The 20,624-nt window shown below is 39.8% G+C and overlaps 1 protein-coding gene across 2 annotated transcripts in view; it reads right to left on the reverse strand.

Moving 5' to 3' along the window:
* LOC143851300 (proline iminopeptidase-like) overlaps window positions 1-20,624 on the reverse strand; it is a 69,771-nt gene that overhangs the window by 25,624 nt on the left and 23,523 nt on the right. Inside the window, exons 8-9 of one of the 2 annotated variants that reach the window (XM_077360678.1) lie at window positions 11,661-11,762; window positions 525-638 (exon numbers count right to left, since the gene is read on the reverse strand). In XM_077360678.1, the coding sequence (XP_077216793.1) occupies window positions 525-638; window positions 11,661-11,762 (216 nt within the window). The remainder of the gene's footprint in view (window positions 1-524; window positions 639-11,660; window positions 11,763-20,624) is intronic. The other variant, XM_077360679.1, reaches the window with a different exon arrangement.

The following is a 20,624-nucleotide window of genomic DNA, read 5'->3' on the forward strand; positions in this document are numbered from 1 at the left end:
CACAAACTCTCAACACATGCAATTTACACTATTCTCACATTTTCATGCAAATCGGGTGTTCCCAAATGAAAATTCATATTAGAAAATAGAGGCTGCAACAATTCTTTTTGCCAACTTTTTTTTTTTTTGTTTTTTCATTTTAAAATCAATGCCCATGTTTTTATGCATAACATAATACCTAGATGCTTTACAATAGCAAATTAAGATAAGGAATTTTCCAGCCCCAGCTAAAAATAAATGTCTGAAAAGTTTAAATTTAAAAGTTTGCCTTTTCACACAACCACCCTTAAAAAAGTAAAGATTTCCAATGAAATTTATTGTCTCCATGGGTTATCATATGCTTCGAAGGAAATAAATGCCTAGGCAGAGTAGTTAACCCTAATTTCAAACATACTACCAGGCAAGAACCAAGTAGCAATCTCAAGTTCTTCAAATTATATTGTAAAATCAATCATACATCTCATGTTAGCATTGTAAATTACACAGTTTCCATTACAAGTGGCTAACCTGAGTAAAGAATTTACCTGCACAATTACAGTTCTAATATGCCGTATCTTGTCAATATTATCCAACAGGAATGAATCTGAAGGCAGAAATCCCTTGTTTATAAAGTAATGGTTCTCAATCCGTGCAAATGCCTGCATATAGAAAACGAATATGGACAACATGAAATTCACATCAAAGGCCCTATCCATGTTAGATTAACTAAGATGAGAAACATTTGATGCGGAAGAAAAGCCAGTGTGTTGCCAAAACACAAAGCTACTAAACATAGATGCCTATAGATTCAAAGTGGTAAACAATTTGATATTACATATGGTATCACATCTTAACCTTTCAATATTTTATCATCAGTAATCAAATCGATCATTCAAAAGGAAAATTTCAATGCAAGAACAAATTTACAACCAAGGTTTTAAATTTCAGTCACCACGGAAACGTAAATATTTCGGTTTCAGTTGAAAATTTTAGTGAAAATCATGTAAAATCATGGAAACGTATCGAAAATGATAGAATTTTAAGGTGTAACTTTAGGGAATACTAGAATAGGCACAAATACACACTTGGGAACCATGATATAAGCAAGATAGCATTCCATAAGGGTTTAACAACATTTAAAACCTAGTGACATGCGTTGTCACGCATGTCTTCAGTCTACTACTCAACTCAACTAAGCCTTTGTAGTTGGGGCCGGCTAATGAATACCCCTACTCAACTCAACTCATCTAAAAAGCAAAAGACTCGCCGGAAATCTTCTCTGTTCGCCGGAACCCTTACTTTGTGAAAAAACAGAAAACGTAAGGGAAAGAGATTAGAGTCTCTTTATGTTATGGATTTGCCACATACGAACCTACATCCCCATCCTGTCATAGGATGGAACACGCATACATGGCGCGATCATATGGGTTCAAAATATAAAGGCATCAAAAGCGCCGTCTACAACTTGTTGATGCCAAAATCCGGATTTGGGATCGAACGGCTGGTAGAGATTCTCTGCGAGGTATCTACAATCACAGAAAATGAGGTCAGGGGTCCCGAGCTTGGTCCCAGACGACCACTTCGACACACAAGTCAGATTTTGCGCCACCAGATAATAATCCAACAAGACAATGAGAAATATAACAAGGTTACCAAGATTCAGAATGGGCTTTCTCTAGGTATTAAGTGGTAAGTAGGAGTAGAAGACTAGGGAGAAAGAAGGTTATAGTGTCTCGGCAGACTTTTGTCCTCCTTTCCTGAGTAAGACCAAGCTGGAGGAGAGTTGATTTCTATGAAGGCGGGAGAGTTCTCTCTGGTTTATCCTCTTTAATGAGAAAGTTAGGAGAGAAATCAATCATTCTCTTCATGTAAATCCATGCCTTTTACACTAGATGCATGCATTAAATCCCGGATTGTGCTCCACGTGGACCTAATTAACTTGGTATAAAGTGGGCCCTCTTTACAAATTACAACCATTTAGAGGCAAGTTTTATGAACCTAGATTGGATAATAGTAGGACACTCCATCTAACCCGTCAGCAAGGTAACGTGCATGGCACGACGGATGTACATGCAAAGGCATGGTGATGAAAGGAAGAGATGATCTTCTTGATGGGTAGATGACACGTGGCATGATCTTGGGGTAACACCAAGTTTGTCCTATCATATTGCCCCTTACTCCCTCGGTCCATGACGCACCGGTTGACCTCCAAACCAGCAGATGTCACGTGTCTCTGTCTGCCCGTATTCCTCTTCACGCAAGGGTTTATTTATATGAAGGGTGTTGACGGCTTCTGTATCTCTTCATATTTCAAAAACCACTTCTTTTTTTCTCCAAACATCTTCAAAATGCAGAGAATTTCCAGTGCTTTCTCATCCAACAAGGGCAAGGCCCCCATCATCAATGCCGACAGCTCTTCAAATCAAGACCTTATGCCACGCCCCCTGCTCCGAAGAACGCTAAACTGGATGAGGGTGCCTCTTCCGTTGCCGCACCTCTCCGCTCCCCTTCTCCCAGCCAAGGAGAGGTATCTATGGTACGTTTCTCGAGCGATTGCTTCACTATTCCGAGAGGGGCGTAGTGGAGGACTCTCCGGAGGGTGAAGTAGCGGTCGACGAGAGCCCTCCATCTGAGGATGTGAAGCCGAGGGAGACCTGTGATGGAGAAGAAACTGAAGTTCCTATTGGGGCCGTGCCGGTTCTCGTGAGGGTCAGTAGGTAAAATCCTTTTTTTAAATTCTGCAGAACTTTAGAAACTCATAAACTTTAAACTTGGCTCTGTTGAGGCAATTTTCTTAGTGTAATAGTTAAGGCTTGGTTTGAGAACCCTTTATTCATTAAAGACTGATCATTTTCTATATTTTCATTGATAAACCCTTTTTCAGCATGCTCTGAGGGTTGTTAAGGACGGGTCTCCTGACCTCTTTCCTATAAGAGACGGAATAGTGAAGCAATCACTCGAGAAACGTACTTTTCCATAGATACCTCTCCTTAGCCGGGAGAGAGGGAGCGGAGAGGTGCAGCAACGGAAGGGGCACCCTCGTCCAGTTTAGCCTTCTTCGGAGCAGGGGGCGTGGCATAAGGTCTTCATCTGAAGAGCTGTCGGCATTGATGATGGGAGCCTTGCCCTTGTTGGATGAGAAAGCACTGGAAATTGTTAGCATTTTGAAGATGTTTGGAGAAGCAAGAAGTGGTTTTTGAAATATGAAGGGATACAGAAGCCTTCAACACCCTTCATATAAATAATCCCTCGCGTGAAGAGGAATACGGGCGGACAGAGACACATGGCATCTCCTAGTTTGGAAGTCAACCGGTGCGTCATTATTACATTGAAATCTCCCAAAGGATATCGCCGACTAAGAGTCATGTCGTTTCAAATCCCCATACCATCATAAGTACAAAAGTCGTCAGAATCTCTTGAAGAATGAGAGGTTACTTCCTCGATCCACGCAATGGACCGAGGGAGTAGGGGCAATATGACAGGACAAAATTGGTATTACCCCAAGATCATGCCACGTGTCATCTACTCATCAAGAAGATCATCGCTTCCTTCCTTTCATCACCATGCCTTTGCATGCACATCTGTCGTGCCATACACATTACCTTACTGACGGGTTAGATGTAGTGTCCTACTATTATCCAATCCAGGTTCATAAAACTTGCCTCCAAATGATTGTAAAGAGCGTCCACTTTATCCCAAGTTAATTAGGTCCACGTGGAGCACAATCCGGGATTTAATGCATGCATCCAGCATAAAAGACATGGATTTACATGAAGAGAATGATCGATTTCTCTCCTAGCTTTCTCATTAAAGAGGATAAATCAGAGAGAACTCTACCGACTTCATAGAACTCAACTCTCCTCCAGCTTGGTCTTACTAACGAGAAACGAGGACAAAGGTCTACCTAAACATTATAACCTTCTTTCCCCCCCGTCTTCTACTCCTACCTACCACTCAATACCCAGAGAAAGCCCATTCTGAATCTTGATAACCTTGTTATATTTCTCATTGTCTTGTTGGATTATTACCTCGTGGTGCAAAATCTGACTTGAGTGGGGAAGTGGTCGTCCAGGATCAAGCTTGGGACCCCTGACCTCATTTTCTGTGATTGTAGATACCCCGTAGAGAACGTCTACCAGCTATTCGATCAAAGATCCAGATTTTGGCATCAACACAACCCAATCAGTATATCTATAGCCAAGTATATTGATGTGCCCACTTCTTTGAATTGGATACCACCCATAATCAAATGTATGTTTAGATACATCATAATACATTTAGTTGCTCACAAGTGTTCCTCGCGAGGGACATGAAATAATTGACACATCCTTTTGGGCAGTAAGCTGGGATTGAAATCCCCGACTTCAAGGCTGAAGAACAATGCCTTGACCAACTGAGCTAGAGGCTCAATCGCAAGTAATTGACACACCTGATTTTATTTTTTTAAATGGTTAATTGACACACCTGATTAATTGCAAAAATTATATCGGGGAGTGTTACATAATGTAATGCACCTACCTACCATATCGCAGATGGACAAACAAAATCTTTCAACAGGCCTGAAGCATACGTATGTTGCAGTAAGACCAATTTTTTTTACCTTCTTTCTACCACCACATCTATGTACTAGTTTTCCAAGATCCTTCATGTTGAAATATTCTTTCAGATTGTCATTAAGCCTTAGAATTTCATCGTTGGCTCCATTAGTTATAATAATCACTCACATAGAATAAAACAAGTGTCATTCTTCTCGTGCCCATTGAAAGAATTGTCCTACAAACTCCTTTTGTACACTTTTCTTCCTAAAGGTTTCAGGTTTTGGTTTCAGTCTCTGCTTTGGTCGTGATGGAAATAGAGACATGCCAGTTTCATATGGAAATTTCAATAGAAATCCTGTAAAATCACGAAAGTGTATGTAAACATATTCAAATGATAGATATTTATGATGAAACTTCAAGGAATGCTAGAATTAGCACATATACACACTATAAAATATGACATGTGCAAGAAAACACTCATAATGGTTTAAAATTGAACACCTAGTGACATGCGTTGTCACGCATGTCTAATAATTTAGCAACACCACGTTACACATGTAATTGATATAAATATTTATACATAATACATAGTTACATACACCACATTTCACATGCAACTCATAGAAATATAATTATAAAACACATATTGGTATAGAATACCACTAATACACTAAATGGCAATGAAAGATAGTTTCTTGTTTAAAATGATTATTTAACATTTTATAAACATTTTATAAAAAAATTATAACAAAGAAAGAAAATAGTGAGAAAATATAACATAAATTTTAGGTATAACAGGGCATGGCTAAATTTGCACATGCCTGAGTTTTTAGATTTTCATTTAATTTTTTTAATTTTCAATAAAAATAAAAATAGTCATAATATTATAAAATACAGTATATAATACTACAATAGTATGAATTGTGTAATTTAAATAATTTCCTTCTCCATTTCAAAAAAGCTCTGGCGGAATAGAAGAAAGCCTTGGAAGAGGGGTCGGATTTAGAAGAGGATTGGGAGGATGAAGTCAGTGAGAGGCCGTCTCAAGAGACTGGTCAGTGGAGAGATTCTACAGATGCAAATCTCAGTGGGAAGATTAAAGGATGTCTTGAAAGGGCTGAGCATGCCTCGGTGGGAGAAAATGTAGAGTTGCTAGAAAAAGAGAAGCAGGCATTCTCAGAGGAATTTGACGAGATGTCAAAAATGGGCACTATTCTGGGAATTAGTTTTGAGGAAAATGTAGAGAAGCGAAGAGATGCTCCTTGACATAGAGAAACGACACGTGGCTGAAGAAGGGAAGACACCAGGCAGGGGTGGTAGGGAGCTCAAAGCTCTGAAGAAATTAGGGGATTTCCTTACGGTGTAAATAGTTTCTGGTGGGCTCTTGAGGGTTGTCTTGGTGGGAAATTGCTTTTTGGAAGGGTGTTGGAAGGAGGAGTTTGGGAAGTCTTTATTGCTCCAGTTATTGAACTCTTTACTCTAATTGACGAATTTGGGTGGTAATGGGATTATCTGAGTGTGCTTGAGGGACTTTCGTCCTTCGCGGCTTGAGGAATTATCCTCTGATAATCTTTGACATGCCAAGGTCAATGGGTCTTTGGTTTGGCCCATGAATGTTTAGGTGTGGAGAATGTAGGTCTTTGGTGAGAATAGCTGTTTAGCCGATATGTAATGTTTTTTTGAAGACCCAGTAGGTCTCTAAAATCTCTTAACTTGTGCATATGAATCAGGTTCAATGCCTCTTAAATTTTGTACCAAGGGGGACTCCTGGTCCCTTCTGCTTGTAATGCATAATATGAATATATTGTCATTTTTCAAAAAAAAAAAAAATTTCCTTGCCCATTCTAATTTTTTTTACAATTTTTAAATATTGTTTATTATTTTTTTAAATATTTTGAATCTAAAATAGCTTTTCTGAAAGGTCCATGATTTTTTCAAATTTTTAATAAAACTAAAAATAGACATAATATTATAAAATACAGTATATAATACTACAATAATATGAGTTGTGTAATTTAAATAATTGCCTTGTCCATTCTATTTTTTTATGATTTTCAAATATTATTTATTATTTTTTTATATTTTGAATCTAAAAGGTTAAGTTTCCCTGTTTTAAATTTCCTTGTCCATTCTAATTTTTTATGATTTTCAAATATTATTTATTATTTTTTTAATATTTTGAATCTAAAAGGTTAAGTTTCCCCGTTTTAAATAGATTTTCTAGCATTTTCTGAAATTTCATCATAATTTTTTGTCATTGAAAAAAAAAGCATAATTTTTTATCATTTTCATATGTATCTGTTAAGAGAGATTAAGGAGAAAATGTGAGTTAGAGAGATAACTCCCCCTCACTAAATATTTATATAACAGATTAACTACAAATGACCATAATGCCCATATTAGGCTAGACCTATTCTAAAACTCCCCCTCAAGCTGGAATGTATAAGTTAAACATTCCTAGATTGTTACAAATATCGCCCAGCTTTGCCTTATTCAACGGTTTTGTGAACATATCGGCCAATTGATCTACAGATCGAATAAATACAGTACATACCTCCCCCTTCTGAATCCTTTGACGTATGAAGTGACAGTCGACCTCGATATGCTTTGTTCGCTCATGGAAAACTGGGTTTGTCGCGTTATAAATGGCGACTTGTTGTCACAGTACAACTGTGAGGGTGAAGAAGATACAATACCAATCTCGGACAGGAGTGATCTCAGCCAGATAATCTCTGTGTACTCGTGTGAGCCATAGCTCTGTATTCTGCCTCTGCACTTGACTTTGCGATGACGTCCTGCTTCTTACTTTTCCAAGATACTAGGTAGCCTCCCACAAAAATACAATACCCAGTAGTCGATCTCCTATCTACAGGAGATCCAGCCCAATCAGCATCAGAAAATCCCTTAATTCGCATATGACCATGTCTTTTGAATAATAAGCCCTTTCCTGATGCACCCTTCAGATATTTGAGGATTTGAACTACTGCACTCCAGTGTGAAGTACGAGAGGACGTCATGTACTGACTGACTACGCCAACAGCATAGGATATATCAGGACGAGTCACAATAAGGTATATAAGCTTGCCCACGAGTCTTCAATACCTACCAGTATCCTCCAACAAGTCCCATTCTTCTAGAACTAGTTTGACATTGGGATCCATAGGTGCAGACACAGGTTTTACACCAAGATTTCATGTTTCCTCCAACAAATCCAAAACATACTTTTTCTGTGATAGAGACAAACCACTAGAGGAGTATGCCACTTCTATCCCATGGAAATATCTGAGACATCCTAAGTTTTTTGTAGCGAACTCCTTTTGTAAGAAAGCCTTCAGATTCAGGATTCCCCCTGAATTACTACCTATGATAATGATATCATCGACATATACAATCAACATAGGTTCTTGGTTTCTGAACTAAGAGGAAGTTAATGATGTGAATGTGGGGGAGGAGGAAGCAAAGACTTTGGCGCATCTAATGGGATGCTTTTTGGATAGGTTCCCTTCTTCTTATCTTGGGCTTCCGTTGGGAGGTGGCAGACCGAAAATAGGGGCGTGGGCACCAATTGTGGAAAGAATCGAACGGAGACTAGATTCATGGAAAAGGAATTTGGTATCAATTGGGGGCAGATTGACCTTGATCAAGGCCGTGCTGTCGAATCTTCCTATTTACCAATTATCATTATTCAGGTGCCCCGTTTCTATTGCAAAGAAAATCGAATTGATCCAGCGGAGGTTTTTGTGGGGAGGTTCAAAAGATAAAAAGAGCTTATCTTTGGTTTCCTGGGAAGATGTTTGCAAGCCGGTACTCGGCGGAGGTTTGGGGATTCGTAAGATCAAACAGGTTAATGACACTCTCCTAGGGAAATGGTTGTGGAGGTTTGGCGAAGAACAGACTCAGTTATGGGCGAATGTGATTGGTGGTAAATATGGCACAGGCGTGGGAAATTGGAGTTCTCTTAATCGATTCAACAAACCTGGAGTGACACTGTGGCGGGATATTATGCGTTTGAGTCCATGTTTCGACTGCGGCATAAGATATAGAGTATACTCGGGGGATAGAATTTCTTTTTGGAATATGGTATGGTGTTCCGTCATACCTCTAAAAGACTTGTTCCCTGATTTATATGTGGTGGCCAGGGACAAACAAGCTGTAGTCAAAGATTGTTTTGAGTTTCGGGCCAATAAGGTGATATGGAAGCCGTTGTTCCGCAGAAATTTCTTCGACAGGGAATTGTTATCGTTGATTTCTTTCTTTCAGATATTGGAGGACAACTACATTAGTCCATCTGGGACGGATAAAAGGATCTGGGTGTGGGACACATCGGGTTATTTTTCGATAAAATCTTTCCACAAAGGCCTGTATCCGAGTGCGGCAAATCAGTATGTGGCAAAAGTGTGGAAGATGAAGGTTCCTCTTAGTATATGTTTTTTCGGGTGGAAGGTGATTCAAGGACGTATTCAAACGGTAGATTTTTTGAGGGCTAGGCATATGATCATAGTCAATCATTGTGCTATGTGTCTCGAAGCAGAAGAATCGGCGGAGCATTTATTTATCCATTGCAAAGTCGCTCGAGTGGTATGGGGACGGGTTCTGGAGAGATTCGGCATCGAGTGGGTTTTCCCTTCCCAAGTTAAGGATCTATTTGAGGGGTGGGCGTTTAATCCATGGAGGTCAAAAGGTAAAGTGTTGTGGTCGATTTCATTACTGGCTACGCTGTGGGTTTTATGGTCGGAAAGAAACAATCGGATCTTCGAGGGGCTTTCATCTTCTTCCTATTGCCTATATATCAAAGTAGTTGTCTTATCGATTTCTTGGGCAAGGTCTTTGCCCTTGTTCAAATTTGTTTCGACTTTCGACTTGTGGGCGGGATGGACAGTGGTCTGCAACAGTCAAATACCCACCCATAGAATCGCTCAGCAATGGGTCAATCCTCCAGTAGGCTTTTCTAAGCTGAATTTTGACGGATCAAGCTTGGGTAACCCTGGTCCAGCTGGGATCGGGGGCGTATTAAGGAATTCAGAGGGGAATGTTGTGCAGGCTTTTTCCGGGCCGATAGGAGTCGCCGATTCTACTGAAGCTGAAGTCAGAGCCGCTTATCAAGGAATCCTAATGTTAGGAAGAGAGAGGGTAGCAAACACTATCGTGGAAGGAGACTCTGTAAATGTCATTCGGTGGCTTAAGGGTTCGGTAAATCCTCCTTGGAGATTTCTTCATTTATTCGATGAAATAAAGGATATTTCGGTCGGATGTTCGGTGGATTTCCTTCATATTAGGAGATCTGCCAATGCAATCGCTGATAGTTTGGCTAAAGCGGGTGTGATAAAGCAGTCTCTGGAGCTTTATGACTTTCTTCCCCCTTAATTTCTTATTGTAATGTTTTCTGTTTTCTTTTTTCTTTTCCTGTGTGTAGTTCTGACCTAGTGGGGGGGGCGGGAGGTTTCCTTTCGGTCGTTCCCCTTTTATTTATATATCAGTTACCATTCAAAAAAAAAAGGAAGTTAATGATGTGAACATTTTCTCCAATCTTAAATTAGTTTGGGTACTAAAATTACGCATTTTTTTGCTTGATAGATCTCTTTTATCCAAATGACAAAATAATTTGGATTTTGTTTGTGGAATTAGGTTCGGCCATTATTTTATTGATTTTTTTATTTCTCACGATTTCTTTTGGATCTAAAATAACTTCCCACTTGTGCATCGCACGGGTTGTCCCCCTAGTGTGTGTGTATATATATATATATATATATATATATATATATATATATATATATATATTTGTGTGTCTATATGTGTATGTATTTACATGTGTATATATACATATGCACATATACAATTGTTAAGAAGAAAAAGAAAAGAGTAAAATAGCCCTAGCGTTGATGTAAAATGCTTTAAAATTTTGAAATAGGACTAGCGCTACTAGAGCACCAAATAAAGTCCCCCAGGTAGGTAAGCCCCCAAGATTGGAATAGATATTGAAGTACACATTATAATCAATAAGGGTATTCCTCAAAGCATCTTGGTTTCTTTGCAACAAGAATAGTCAATAAAAGGTCGCATTGATGGTAATACCTGGACTCTCATTATTAATAACCTGGTACTACAGATCGAAACGATTGTTTGAATACTGTAGTAACACATCTTCCAATAGTTTGTAACAAGGTTGCCATAGTGGGAATCGAAAGCGGGAATCGAAAGAAGGAACCGAAACGGGAATCGAAAGAAGGAACCGAAACGGGAATCGAAGGCTCCCGGAATGATCGGAAGCGGGAATCGTGAAGTCACCGGAGAGTTGCCAGAGAGTCACCGGATATTCGCCAGGAATCATTGGGGAGGTGGAAATCGCAAAGGAATCTCCGGGGAATCGCCGGAAAATCGCGTTTCACATAACATTAAACTGTGGTTCCCAAAAGTGGGAATCGCGTTTCCATGGAATCATAAACCGCGATTCCCAAAAGTGGGAATCGGGTTTCCAGCAAATCCAAACCGGGATTCCCAGTTTTTTGGGATTTGAGAAGATTCCCGTTTCGGATTCGCGAACGGGGAATCACGGTTCCCCACTCCCAAGGAAGAATCCTGCTTCCTTGGTTTGTAAAACCTGCGTTGCTTGGCCAATGGTGATAAGCTAAGGAATATACAATTACCTACAAACATTGAATTTGGTGTAAATGGGGACTATATATGCTTGAACATGTACAACAACAATGGGACCGCCAAAAGCTTTTGAGCCTGACACTAGCGTTCGAGAATTAAAGTCACATGGATGCTTGGTCAAAACAACTCTCATACATTTTACGTCACATGGATCCATATTAACGAGACTACATTATAAAGAGTACAATTAATTTTTATATTGAGATGCCAGAGAGATGTAACTAGAAGCATGGTTTTAAATTTCGTTTGGGACCGAAACCGAAATCACCCAAACCCGAAATTTCTGCCAGAGTACGAAATTTCAGAAAATTGGGATTTTTTAAGTTTGTTTACAAAGTTTTGGCTGAAATTTCAGTACAATAATGAAATTTGCTTTGATTTTTTACCCGAAATTCCGGTTTCGGACATATCCGAAACCGAAAACGAAACCGAAATTTAAATCCATGACTAGAAGCACTTGATAATGTTTGGCATGAAAAAACAATTTACCAATGAAAACATGTCGATGTCCCCTCTTTTGATGCTCTCTTCATTTGGAAGAAGATGTGCAGTCATCATTTCCCATTTAGTCCATGCTTTAGCAGCTTCGTACTGAAACAAGCACAACAGTCGAATGGATTTGAAAGCTAGTGACGATAAATTAATATAATGTAAACTATAGACAGTGAAATAACTAAGAACCATGTAAACTACAGGAAAATCAAATAAAAAAGTAATGATAGAATTCTTCAATGTTAGATATTCATGCTTCAGAGATCTAGTAAACTAGAAATGCCTAAGATCCATAACCAGTAATCGAGCTTGCTACTGGCCCATTGGTTTACATACCAACGGAATGGATTTTCAAAAGTTATCTCAAATTTATATTTAGTATGAGGATATCATCTACATGCAACATGATACAAAGCAGTAGTTTACAGGGTAGGGCGGATAACATAGTGGGCCCAAGAAAAAGACTGAATATTTCACAGATTTGTTTCTAAGAAATGAGAATGACACACACACACACTAGTAAAAAACCCCGTGCGATGCACGGGCCGACAAAGAATTGTACGGACCACATCATAGGTTGATCCAAACCGTCCATGTGATGGAAATGGAACACAACAGAAATAGGTTGTGCCCGTAAAATCATTTCCATAGGCTGATCCTAGCCCTCCAATCTATAGAGGTTTCCATAATATGTTGTTCCTCTTAGGGTGCCCGGAATTCGTCAATATTTTGAAAGGCAACTTGAATCTGGAGTATTATGTAATATGTTCACAAAAATCCGTAGTATTATGTAACCTATGTACCCAATCCGAATTTTGCAAAGAAAAAACGTCATTATGTTGCCTTTGTCCACTTTTTTTATTACAAAAGCATAAAGGAGGGTTGGTAGGATTGAAATTATGTGGCTTTAATGGGTGCCTTTGTTAAAAAGCATAAAGGAGGGGGTAGGATTGAAAATATGTGGGTTGAATGGGTGCCTTCGTTAAAAAAGGTCAAAAAACGTGATGTGTAATTCTATTAGAATTTTTGGAGAAATTCAAACAATTCTCTCCTTTTCTCTTCTGCTATATATATATATATATATATATAGAGAGAGAGAGAGAGAGAGAGAGAGAGAATATAGTTCCTGAGGTTAACCTCATATAAGCTTATATGAGGTGGTGCTCACAAAACATAAGGTGCCCACTTTGTTTGGATGATCCAAACCATTCATTTGCAAGGCCCCATCATAGATAGGGTGTGTACCAAAAATCAGCTCCATTGGATCATCCTAACCCCTCCAAAAGTGGAGGCAAAAATGGGCAGATTTGTGGACAAAAAGTGTCTATCCATTTTGCCCTCCACTTTTGGATGGGTTAGGATGATCCAATGGAGCTGATTTTTTGTACACACCCTATCTATGATGGGGCCTTTCAAATGAATGCTTTGGATCATCCTAACAATGTGGGCCCCTTATGTTTTGTGAGCGCCACCTCATATAAGCTATATGAGGTTAACCTCAGGAACCCTTTTCTCATATATATATATATATATACTGTTGGTGAGCTTAAGCGAACCATTTTTTTGGTGCGCTTAAGTTGTTACAACGCCTCCCATTGGTGCGCTTAAGCGGGACCCAGTGGGACCCAAACATTTAAACGAATGGGAGGCGTTATAACAACTTAAGCGCACCAAAACAATGGTGAGCTTAAGCGCACCAACAGTTTTCTCTCTCTCTCTCTCTCTCTCTCTCTCTATATATATATATATATATATATATATATATATTTTTTTTTTTTTTTTTTTTTTTTTTTTTTTTTTGAAAGTTGACACATTTCATTAATATTAAGATAGCAGTCAGGACCAGTAGTCCCATCCTGCATTACAAAATATTAAAGTGGACTGGGCCGACATACCAGCACCAATCCAGAAGAGATAAACAAGGTATTGGCAGTGGTTTATACGCACCCTTGTACTTCACAACATTGTATTCTTTACAATATCTTCCTACCCCCTAATGTGTACCACCTATGAGAAACTATGCCACTACTCACTATCTGGCCATCAGCCTAGATCCTTGAGAGCATCGACTAGCAAGACTGGGGAGATAAATGCAGTTGTCCCCTTTGAGATCATTCCCTCCAAACTCTTAGTTCCCCAGTAAAGACTAGCTAGATTAGCCGGACAAAACAGAGCAATAGGGATCAGCGCTCAAACTAATGTAATAAAACTAAAATCTGGTTATGTAACTTGTCTATTCTATTCAGTAAGTCCTAGAGGGAAACATTTTCCAATTCTCAAGCGTGTAAACTACGCCTTTGCTTAGCATAGCACTTCCCCAAGCTATTCAATCCAACCTAATCTTTCATAAAAACAAATCCGTTTTCCTGAACTGGAGATATGTTTCTTTACTTTTCGACTAACCTCCCCTATCAATTTCCTACTTCCCAATCCTCTTTACACTTTTCCTACTACTTTTCCTCTGGGCCACCCTTATTCTCTCATTCCTTTGCTCCATCGACTCAATCTTTTACAACTTTGGATTGTGATCCCAAGAACATCTCCCTGGTCTTGACTATGTTCTCCTAATAAGAGATCCCAAGGGCATCTCCCATCACTAAGAATTCATTAAAACTCTCCAATTCAGGGTGCCCAGGATCGACAGCTGCTGATGGTAATTGAAGATCTTTACCCTTATCAGTGCCGTCTTTAGGCAGCCCTGTTCACTGAATATCTTCCGTTACTGGAATCCCTTGATCTAGATTCTGATAAGAGTCCAATGATTGACGCCTAAAAACCTATCAAGAGATATCCGATTGCTTTTCCTCCTCCCACAGACGCCTTCGAGTTAACCTCTCCTTATCCAGGATCTTACTAAAGATGGGCAGATTACGAAGGGGGGTGTGAAGTTCCCCCTCACTATTCAAGGTGGACCGAGAAGGGGACGAGCCCGAATTTCGAGCGCCTGCTACCCTTTCTTTAACCGATTGTTTCTTCAGAGGGGAGAGCAGAACCTCAGCCGGTGTGGGCAACACCTTCCTCGCCAACTTTTCATTGTACTTCAGATTTTTCAGAAGCTCTAAGTCTTCGTTAACTAAGGTTATTACCCCAATAGCTGGATTGCTTGTGTACTCGAAATGATCGTTGCAAGACATACTTGAAGAAGGCGACTTGAAGAAGGCGATTTTTGAGGGGTTTGAAAATAGAGAACACTTTCCGAGCCACGCTTCTTTTTTCTAATTTCCCTTTTTCTGTGCAAGCGCGTAAGCTTTCTATTAAGTACTGATAACCCTCCATGTGTCGCCAAGACACAAGCGTCCTTCCCAAGACCTTTCCTAATTTTACCTTTTCCTGAGCGATTGTTTTTTACCTCATCACTTTTCCTTGCCATGTGAAACCTGTTTTTTAATTTCAGCACCTTTAGATCTTTTGCCGACTTAGTACCATGTGTCAACAGCTTCTTTTCGTCCCCTTTCCTTTTGTTGCCAAGTGGGAGTAGCAACGGTGGTTTCCTTGCAATTGGCAGACCCCTAGAGCCCCTAATCCTAGCCTCCCTACTTCCTGACACAATCTCAGGGGGGGAGGTGGTAGGTGGGGAATTCAAAATTTGAATTGGGGACCACTGTCGGCGCCGGTCTACTACCACTGACCTCTGCCACCTTTTCTGGTAAGTCTACCGTCGGTCCGTCGGTGACCCTACATCATCAGAAATTTGGGCAGATCCCTCAAAAGGAGGCAAATTGTCTTTACGACTGGCCTCTCCCACCACCGACATTGCAAGTGAATTTATACTGTCCTCTGAAACCACTTTAACTCCCACCGAGAAAATATTGGAGTCCACCTTTAAATTGATAGACCGAGGAATAGATTTCCACAAAGGGGACATGACTAAGGCAGAAGCATACGCCAAACAGTGAGAGTGATTCCCAAAAAGTTGTGATTCAAGAACCTGGCCCAAATGTGATCCTAGAGTCTCCACCGTGGAAGCAGCCCACGCATGAAAAGGAATATCATAAAATCGCAGCCGTGCCGTTCTATCGCCCGTGTCGTAGGCAGGGAACCAAGGCTAGAGAGACAAGAGATACCCTCCAAAAGCCTCGCCTTCACGACGAAGGATCAAAGATGCCTGAAATTCGAAGATGAATCGGAATAGAATGTCCACGGTACTAATGGCAAACGGCTTATCCAACTCTGGGAGGCCCCAAAAAAGTTTAGCCCAGGCCCAAACTTCTTCTAGAAGCCATGAACCAGATTTTAAAGTTCCGATAAGGCAGCATTTGAGGTTCTTCTTTTTATCTTCCACCACAGAGCCCGGCACCTCCAAACATCAAACGATTTCACCACCATCTGCAGATAGGATCTTTTTGGGTCTCCAGGCTAAGCTAAAGTTCTCTTTGTGACGCAGTTCAGCACACTTCCTGCATGAGGTGCGCGAACCAAAATTTCAGTAGCTGCATTTTATGCGCATCCAGTCACTCCCATTCAATCCTGGTCTTCGATTTACTTCTGCTCTTTGGCCAGGAGTTTTCCTAGCTCCGAAATCCAGTCTTCTCCCCCTTGTGTCCCACTCTTCCAAACTCCCCAGGGAACTAGCATGTGAACGTGGTGGGGGCCAAAGAGACCAAGGGGGTCTGTCTGCACCAACTCCTTGCCCAAAAGAGAATAAAGATCTTCTACGGCAGATTTTAAAGATCCCAAGAGAATCAAAGACTTCCATGGCGGAATAGCCTCCATCTAAACATGCCAGGTAAGATTCTGCCAGTGGCTCGAGGTTTGTACCACATTCACAAAGGAGGAACGACAATTGAGAGCCACCCGGGGGGATGTTCCGACGACTCCTAAAGGCTTCCCTGATCGTCATTATATATATATATATATATATATATATATATATATATATATATAGCAAAAGAGAAAATGAATGGATTTTTTGAATTATTTGAAAATTCTATGAGAATTACACATCACTTTTTTTACTTTTTTTTAACAAAGGCACCCATTCAACCCACATATTTTCAATCCTACCCCCTCCTTTATGCTTTTTAACAAAGGCACCCATTAAAGCCACATAATTTCAATCTTACCCCCCTCCTTTATGCTTTTTTAATACAAAATTCTATAGGATGATCTTAACCATCCGATTTAAGAGGAACAACATATTATGGAAACCTCTATAGATTGGAGGGCTAGGATCAGCCTATGGAAATGATTTTGGGGGCACAACCTATTTATGTTGTGTTCCATCACATGGACAGTTTAGATCAACCTATGATGTGGTCTGTACAGTTCTTTGTCGGCCCGTGCATCGCAAGTATATATATATATATATATATATATATATATATATATGAGGAAAGTGTTGGTGAGCTTAAGCTCACCAAAACTTATGGTGAGCTTAAGCGCCCAATCACATGGGTCCCACATTTTCTGTGGTGATCCAAACCATTCATTTGCAAGGCCCTATCATAGATAGGGTGTGTACCAAAAATCAGCTCCATAGGATCATCCTAACCCATCCATTTGTGGAGGTCAAAATGGACAGACATTATTTGTCCACAAATCTGCCCATTTTTGTCCTCCACAAATGAAGGGGTTAGGATGATCCTATGGAGCTGATTTTTGGTACACACCCTATCTATGATAGGGCCTTGCAAATGAATGGTTTGGATCACCACAAAAAATGTGGGACCCATGTGATTTGGGCGCTTAAGCTCACCAACACTTTCCTCTAAATATATATATATATATATATATATATATATATATATGAGTAAAGGGTTCCTACGCTCGAACGCAGATAGCATATCTACGCTCGAGTGCAGGAAACAAGGGTGGGGCCACATTGTTGGGGTGATCCTAAGCATTCATTTTAAAGTCCCCATCAGGGATCGGGTGTGTACCCAATGGGGTGTGTACCCAAAATCAGCTCCATTGGATCATCCTAGGGTGTCCATTTGTGGGGTTGAAAATGGACAGATACTATATGTCCACTAATCTGCCCATTTTTCACTCCACAAATGAACACCCTAAGATGATCCAATGGAGCTGATTTTTTGTAGACACCCTATCCATGAAAGGGCCCATCAAATGAATGCTTTGGATCCCCCCAACAGTGTGGGCCCACCCTTGTTTCTGCACTCGAGCGCAGAACCTTTACTCTCTCTCTCTCTCTCTCTCTCTCTATATATATATATATATATAGAGAGAGAGAGAGAGAGAGAGTGAGAGAGAGAAAAGTGTAGCTACACATTCGTGTAGTTAACATAGCTACACCAACGGGTTAAAATACAGTGGGCCCCACATTGTTTGGGTGATCCAAACCATTCATTTGATGGGCCCTCACATAGATAGGTTTTGCGCAAAAAATTAGCTCCATAGGATCAACCCAACCCTACGATTTGTGGAGGCAAAAATGGACGTGTAAAAACCTTCACAAATCTGTCCATTTTTGCCTCCACAGTTTGAAGGGTTGGGATGATCCTATGGAGCTGATTTTTTGTACACACCCCATCTATGATGGGGCCTTTCAAATGAATGCTTTGGATCATCCTAACAATGTGGGCCCCTTATGTTTTGTGAGAGCCGCCTCATATAAGCTATATGAGGGCACCCTTAGGAACTCTATTCTCTCTCTCTCTCTCTCTCTCTCTCTCTCTCTCTCTCTCTCTCTCTCTATATATATATATATATATATATATATATATATATATATATATATATATATATATATATATATATATATATAGCCAGAGGAAAAAAGAGAATTTTATTATTTTTTTCTCTCGATATATCTGGTGCTTTCTCTCTCATATGCAAATACCTTCTGCTCCCTCGCACGCCCCTTAGCGTCATTTAAAACTATACAGTTACTACATATGGCAAAGGAGAAAATCGGTAAAGTTTTTTTCCTTCCAAACTTTTCCTCGGGTAGACACATACACACACTCTCTCTCTACGCGTCTCTCTTCCCCACCTGGCTGCTCTCTCTCTCTCTCTCTCTCTCTCTCTCTCTCTCTCTCCCAAAACCCTCCTATGCCTCAAACCTCACCTTTCTCTGGGTCAATTTTGCTTCTTGTTATCTGATGGGATCTCTCTCTAGGGTTTCCCTTTTCTTGCATTTGGCGTCATCTACTACATCGCCCATGGCATTCTTGCTTCTTATTTGTTGACTTTGATAAAATTTCAGATTTATCTCATATTTTGTGGAGGTTTAGATTAGGATTTATTTTCCCTTTTCTCGTATTTAATTTTATTGACTGTTCGTTTTCACCTTTCAATGTTGATTTCATTTTTTTGGTTATGTTTTCATTGTTGATTAGGTGCCTGTCGGTAGGGCTATGAATTTCTGCATTTTCTTTACTATTTTTTTTTCATATTGCTGGTTTTTGGCTTTCATTGATCAAACCCTAAAGCAGCATAATTTTATTGGAGAATACTTTGCCCGAATGCTTTATCATTTAATATACATTGATTGAGCCTCTAGCTTTAAGTCTGTGTTCCTAATCTTTTGAATCAAACCCTAATTTTTCAGTTTTCAAGTATGAAAACCCTAATTTTCAGTTGGGGAAGACGAGGGCATTTTGGTCATTTCCGCCTCGTCGTCTACTCCGTCACCATAAAAAAAATCCATTGTAACTTCAGGGGGAGTACTTGTCACGTTTTGAAAGTCAGGGTTAGAGTTGAAAGTGTTAGAAACTAGAGGGGGTGTATCTGTATTTTTCCCAATTTTAAAAAAGTTACTTTTAGTTTTACTTTACGCTCATTACTGAAATTTATTGGCCTCCACTTTGGCCTCGTGTGATCAGAACCGTTCAGATGAACTACAACCATAAGTCTAGCAAAATGCCTATAGAGAGAGACCTTTATTTGATAAGCCAAAGCTTAATTGTTGGCTGACACACACCTTCTGAAACCAGGGGTAGGTTTTATCTAGTTCTTCTATAAAAGTGTGGAATTCCATTGACACCATAAGCAGATTAGTCAAATTTGTTAGGTCGACTCACCATGTGGAAAGTAAGAATATGTTTTCTCTAATCCTTAGTATTACGGGGATTCAAATCACAGCATATGCGGATTAATCAAATTTGCCGGCCGACTCAACATGTGGAAGGCTAGGATAGCTCTTCTCTAATTCTTAATATAATGCGACTCCAATCACAACGATTAGTCAAATTTGCAGGCCAACTCACCGAGCGGAAAATAAGGATCTCACTTCTTTAATTCTTCATATCATATGGGATTCCCGTTGTCATTATATATACTAGTAAGGCAACCCGTGTGATGCACGAAGCGAAGAAGAAAAAATACTCCATGTTCCATAATTGTAGGGGCTGGATTAATAGTAGTAAAAGAGGCACACGTTTCCTTGTACTCATCTCCAAGAGTCGGAGTCTCGTTTCCAAGAGTGGAGTCCAAAAAAAACGTAACAATCCAAGTGATAATGTTATGGCGGTTTGGGTGTATCTTAGATATCAATTTGGATAGACACTTTCCATTTAAAATTCTCTGACCTATTGGGATAGGCCACCTAGGTGGTATTTTTAGGAACCGAGATTTCTATAGCTAGCTGTAGAGAGAGAAGTTTTAGGAAACTTTTTGGGTATTAAGGAAGTCGTGGATGTGTGTCTGAGAAGTTTTAGGAGTTAGTTTAGGAAAGAGAGTTTGGTTTCTTTTCATTGTATTTGGACAGTTGGGATTAAGAAGGGGGTCTGGGAAAAGAAAGAAAGGTAAAACGGGATACAGAGGGATGCCACATGGTGCACTCACAGAGTGCAGGATCCTGTTTTACTTATATATTATTAGATTTTAAAAATTAAATTATTCTTGAAGCCTTCTATACACCTCCTTTTCTATCCATCTCACACTTTCTGCTTTCTATTATCCATCTTTTATTTCAGTCAAACAGAAAAAGCGGGTGGGTCTTGGCATTAGCAAATGGAAAAAACCACAGAAATACCAAGGGCGATACATTTTCAGTAAATA

This window comes from Tasmannia lanceolata, unplaced genomic scaffold (assembly GCF_043159265.1).
Source record: "Tasmannia lanceolata isolate RefF3 unplaced genomic scaffold, GAP_Taslan_0.1 ptg000018l, whole genome shotgun sequence".
Taxonomy (NCBI): domain Eukaryota; kingdom Viridiplantae; phylum Streptophyta; class Magnoliopsida; order Canellales; family Winteraceae; genus Tasmannia; species Tasmannia lanceolata.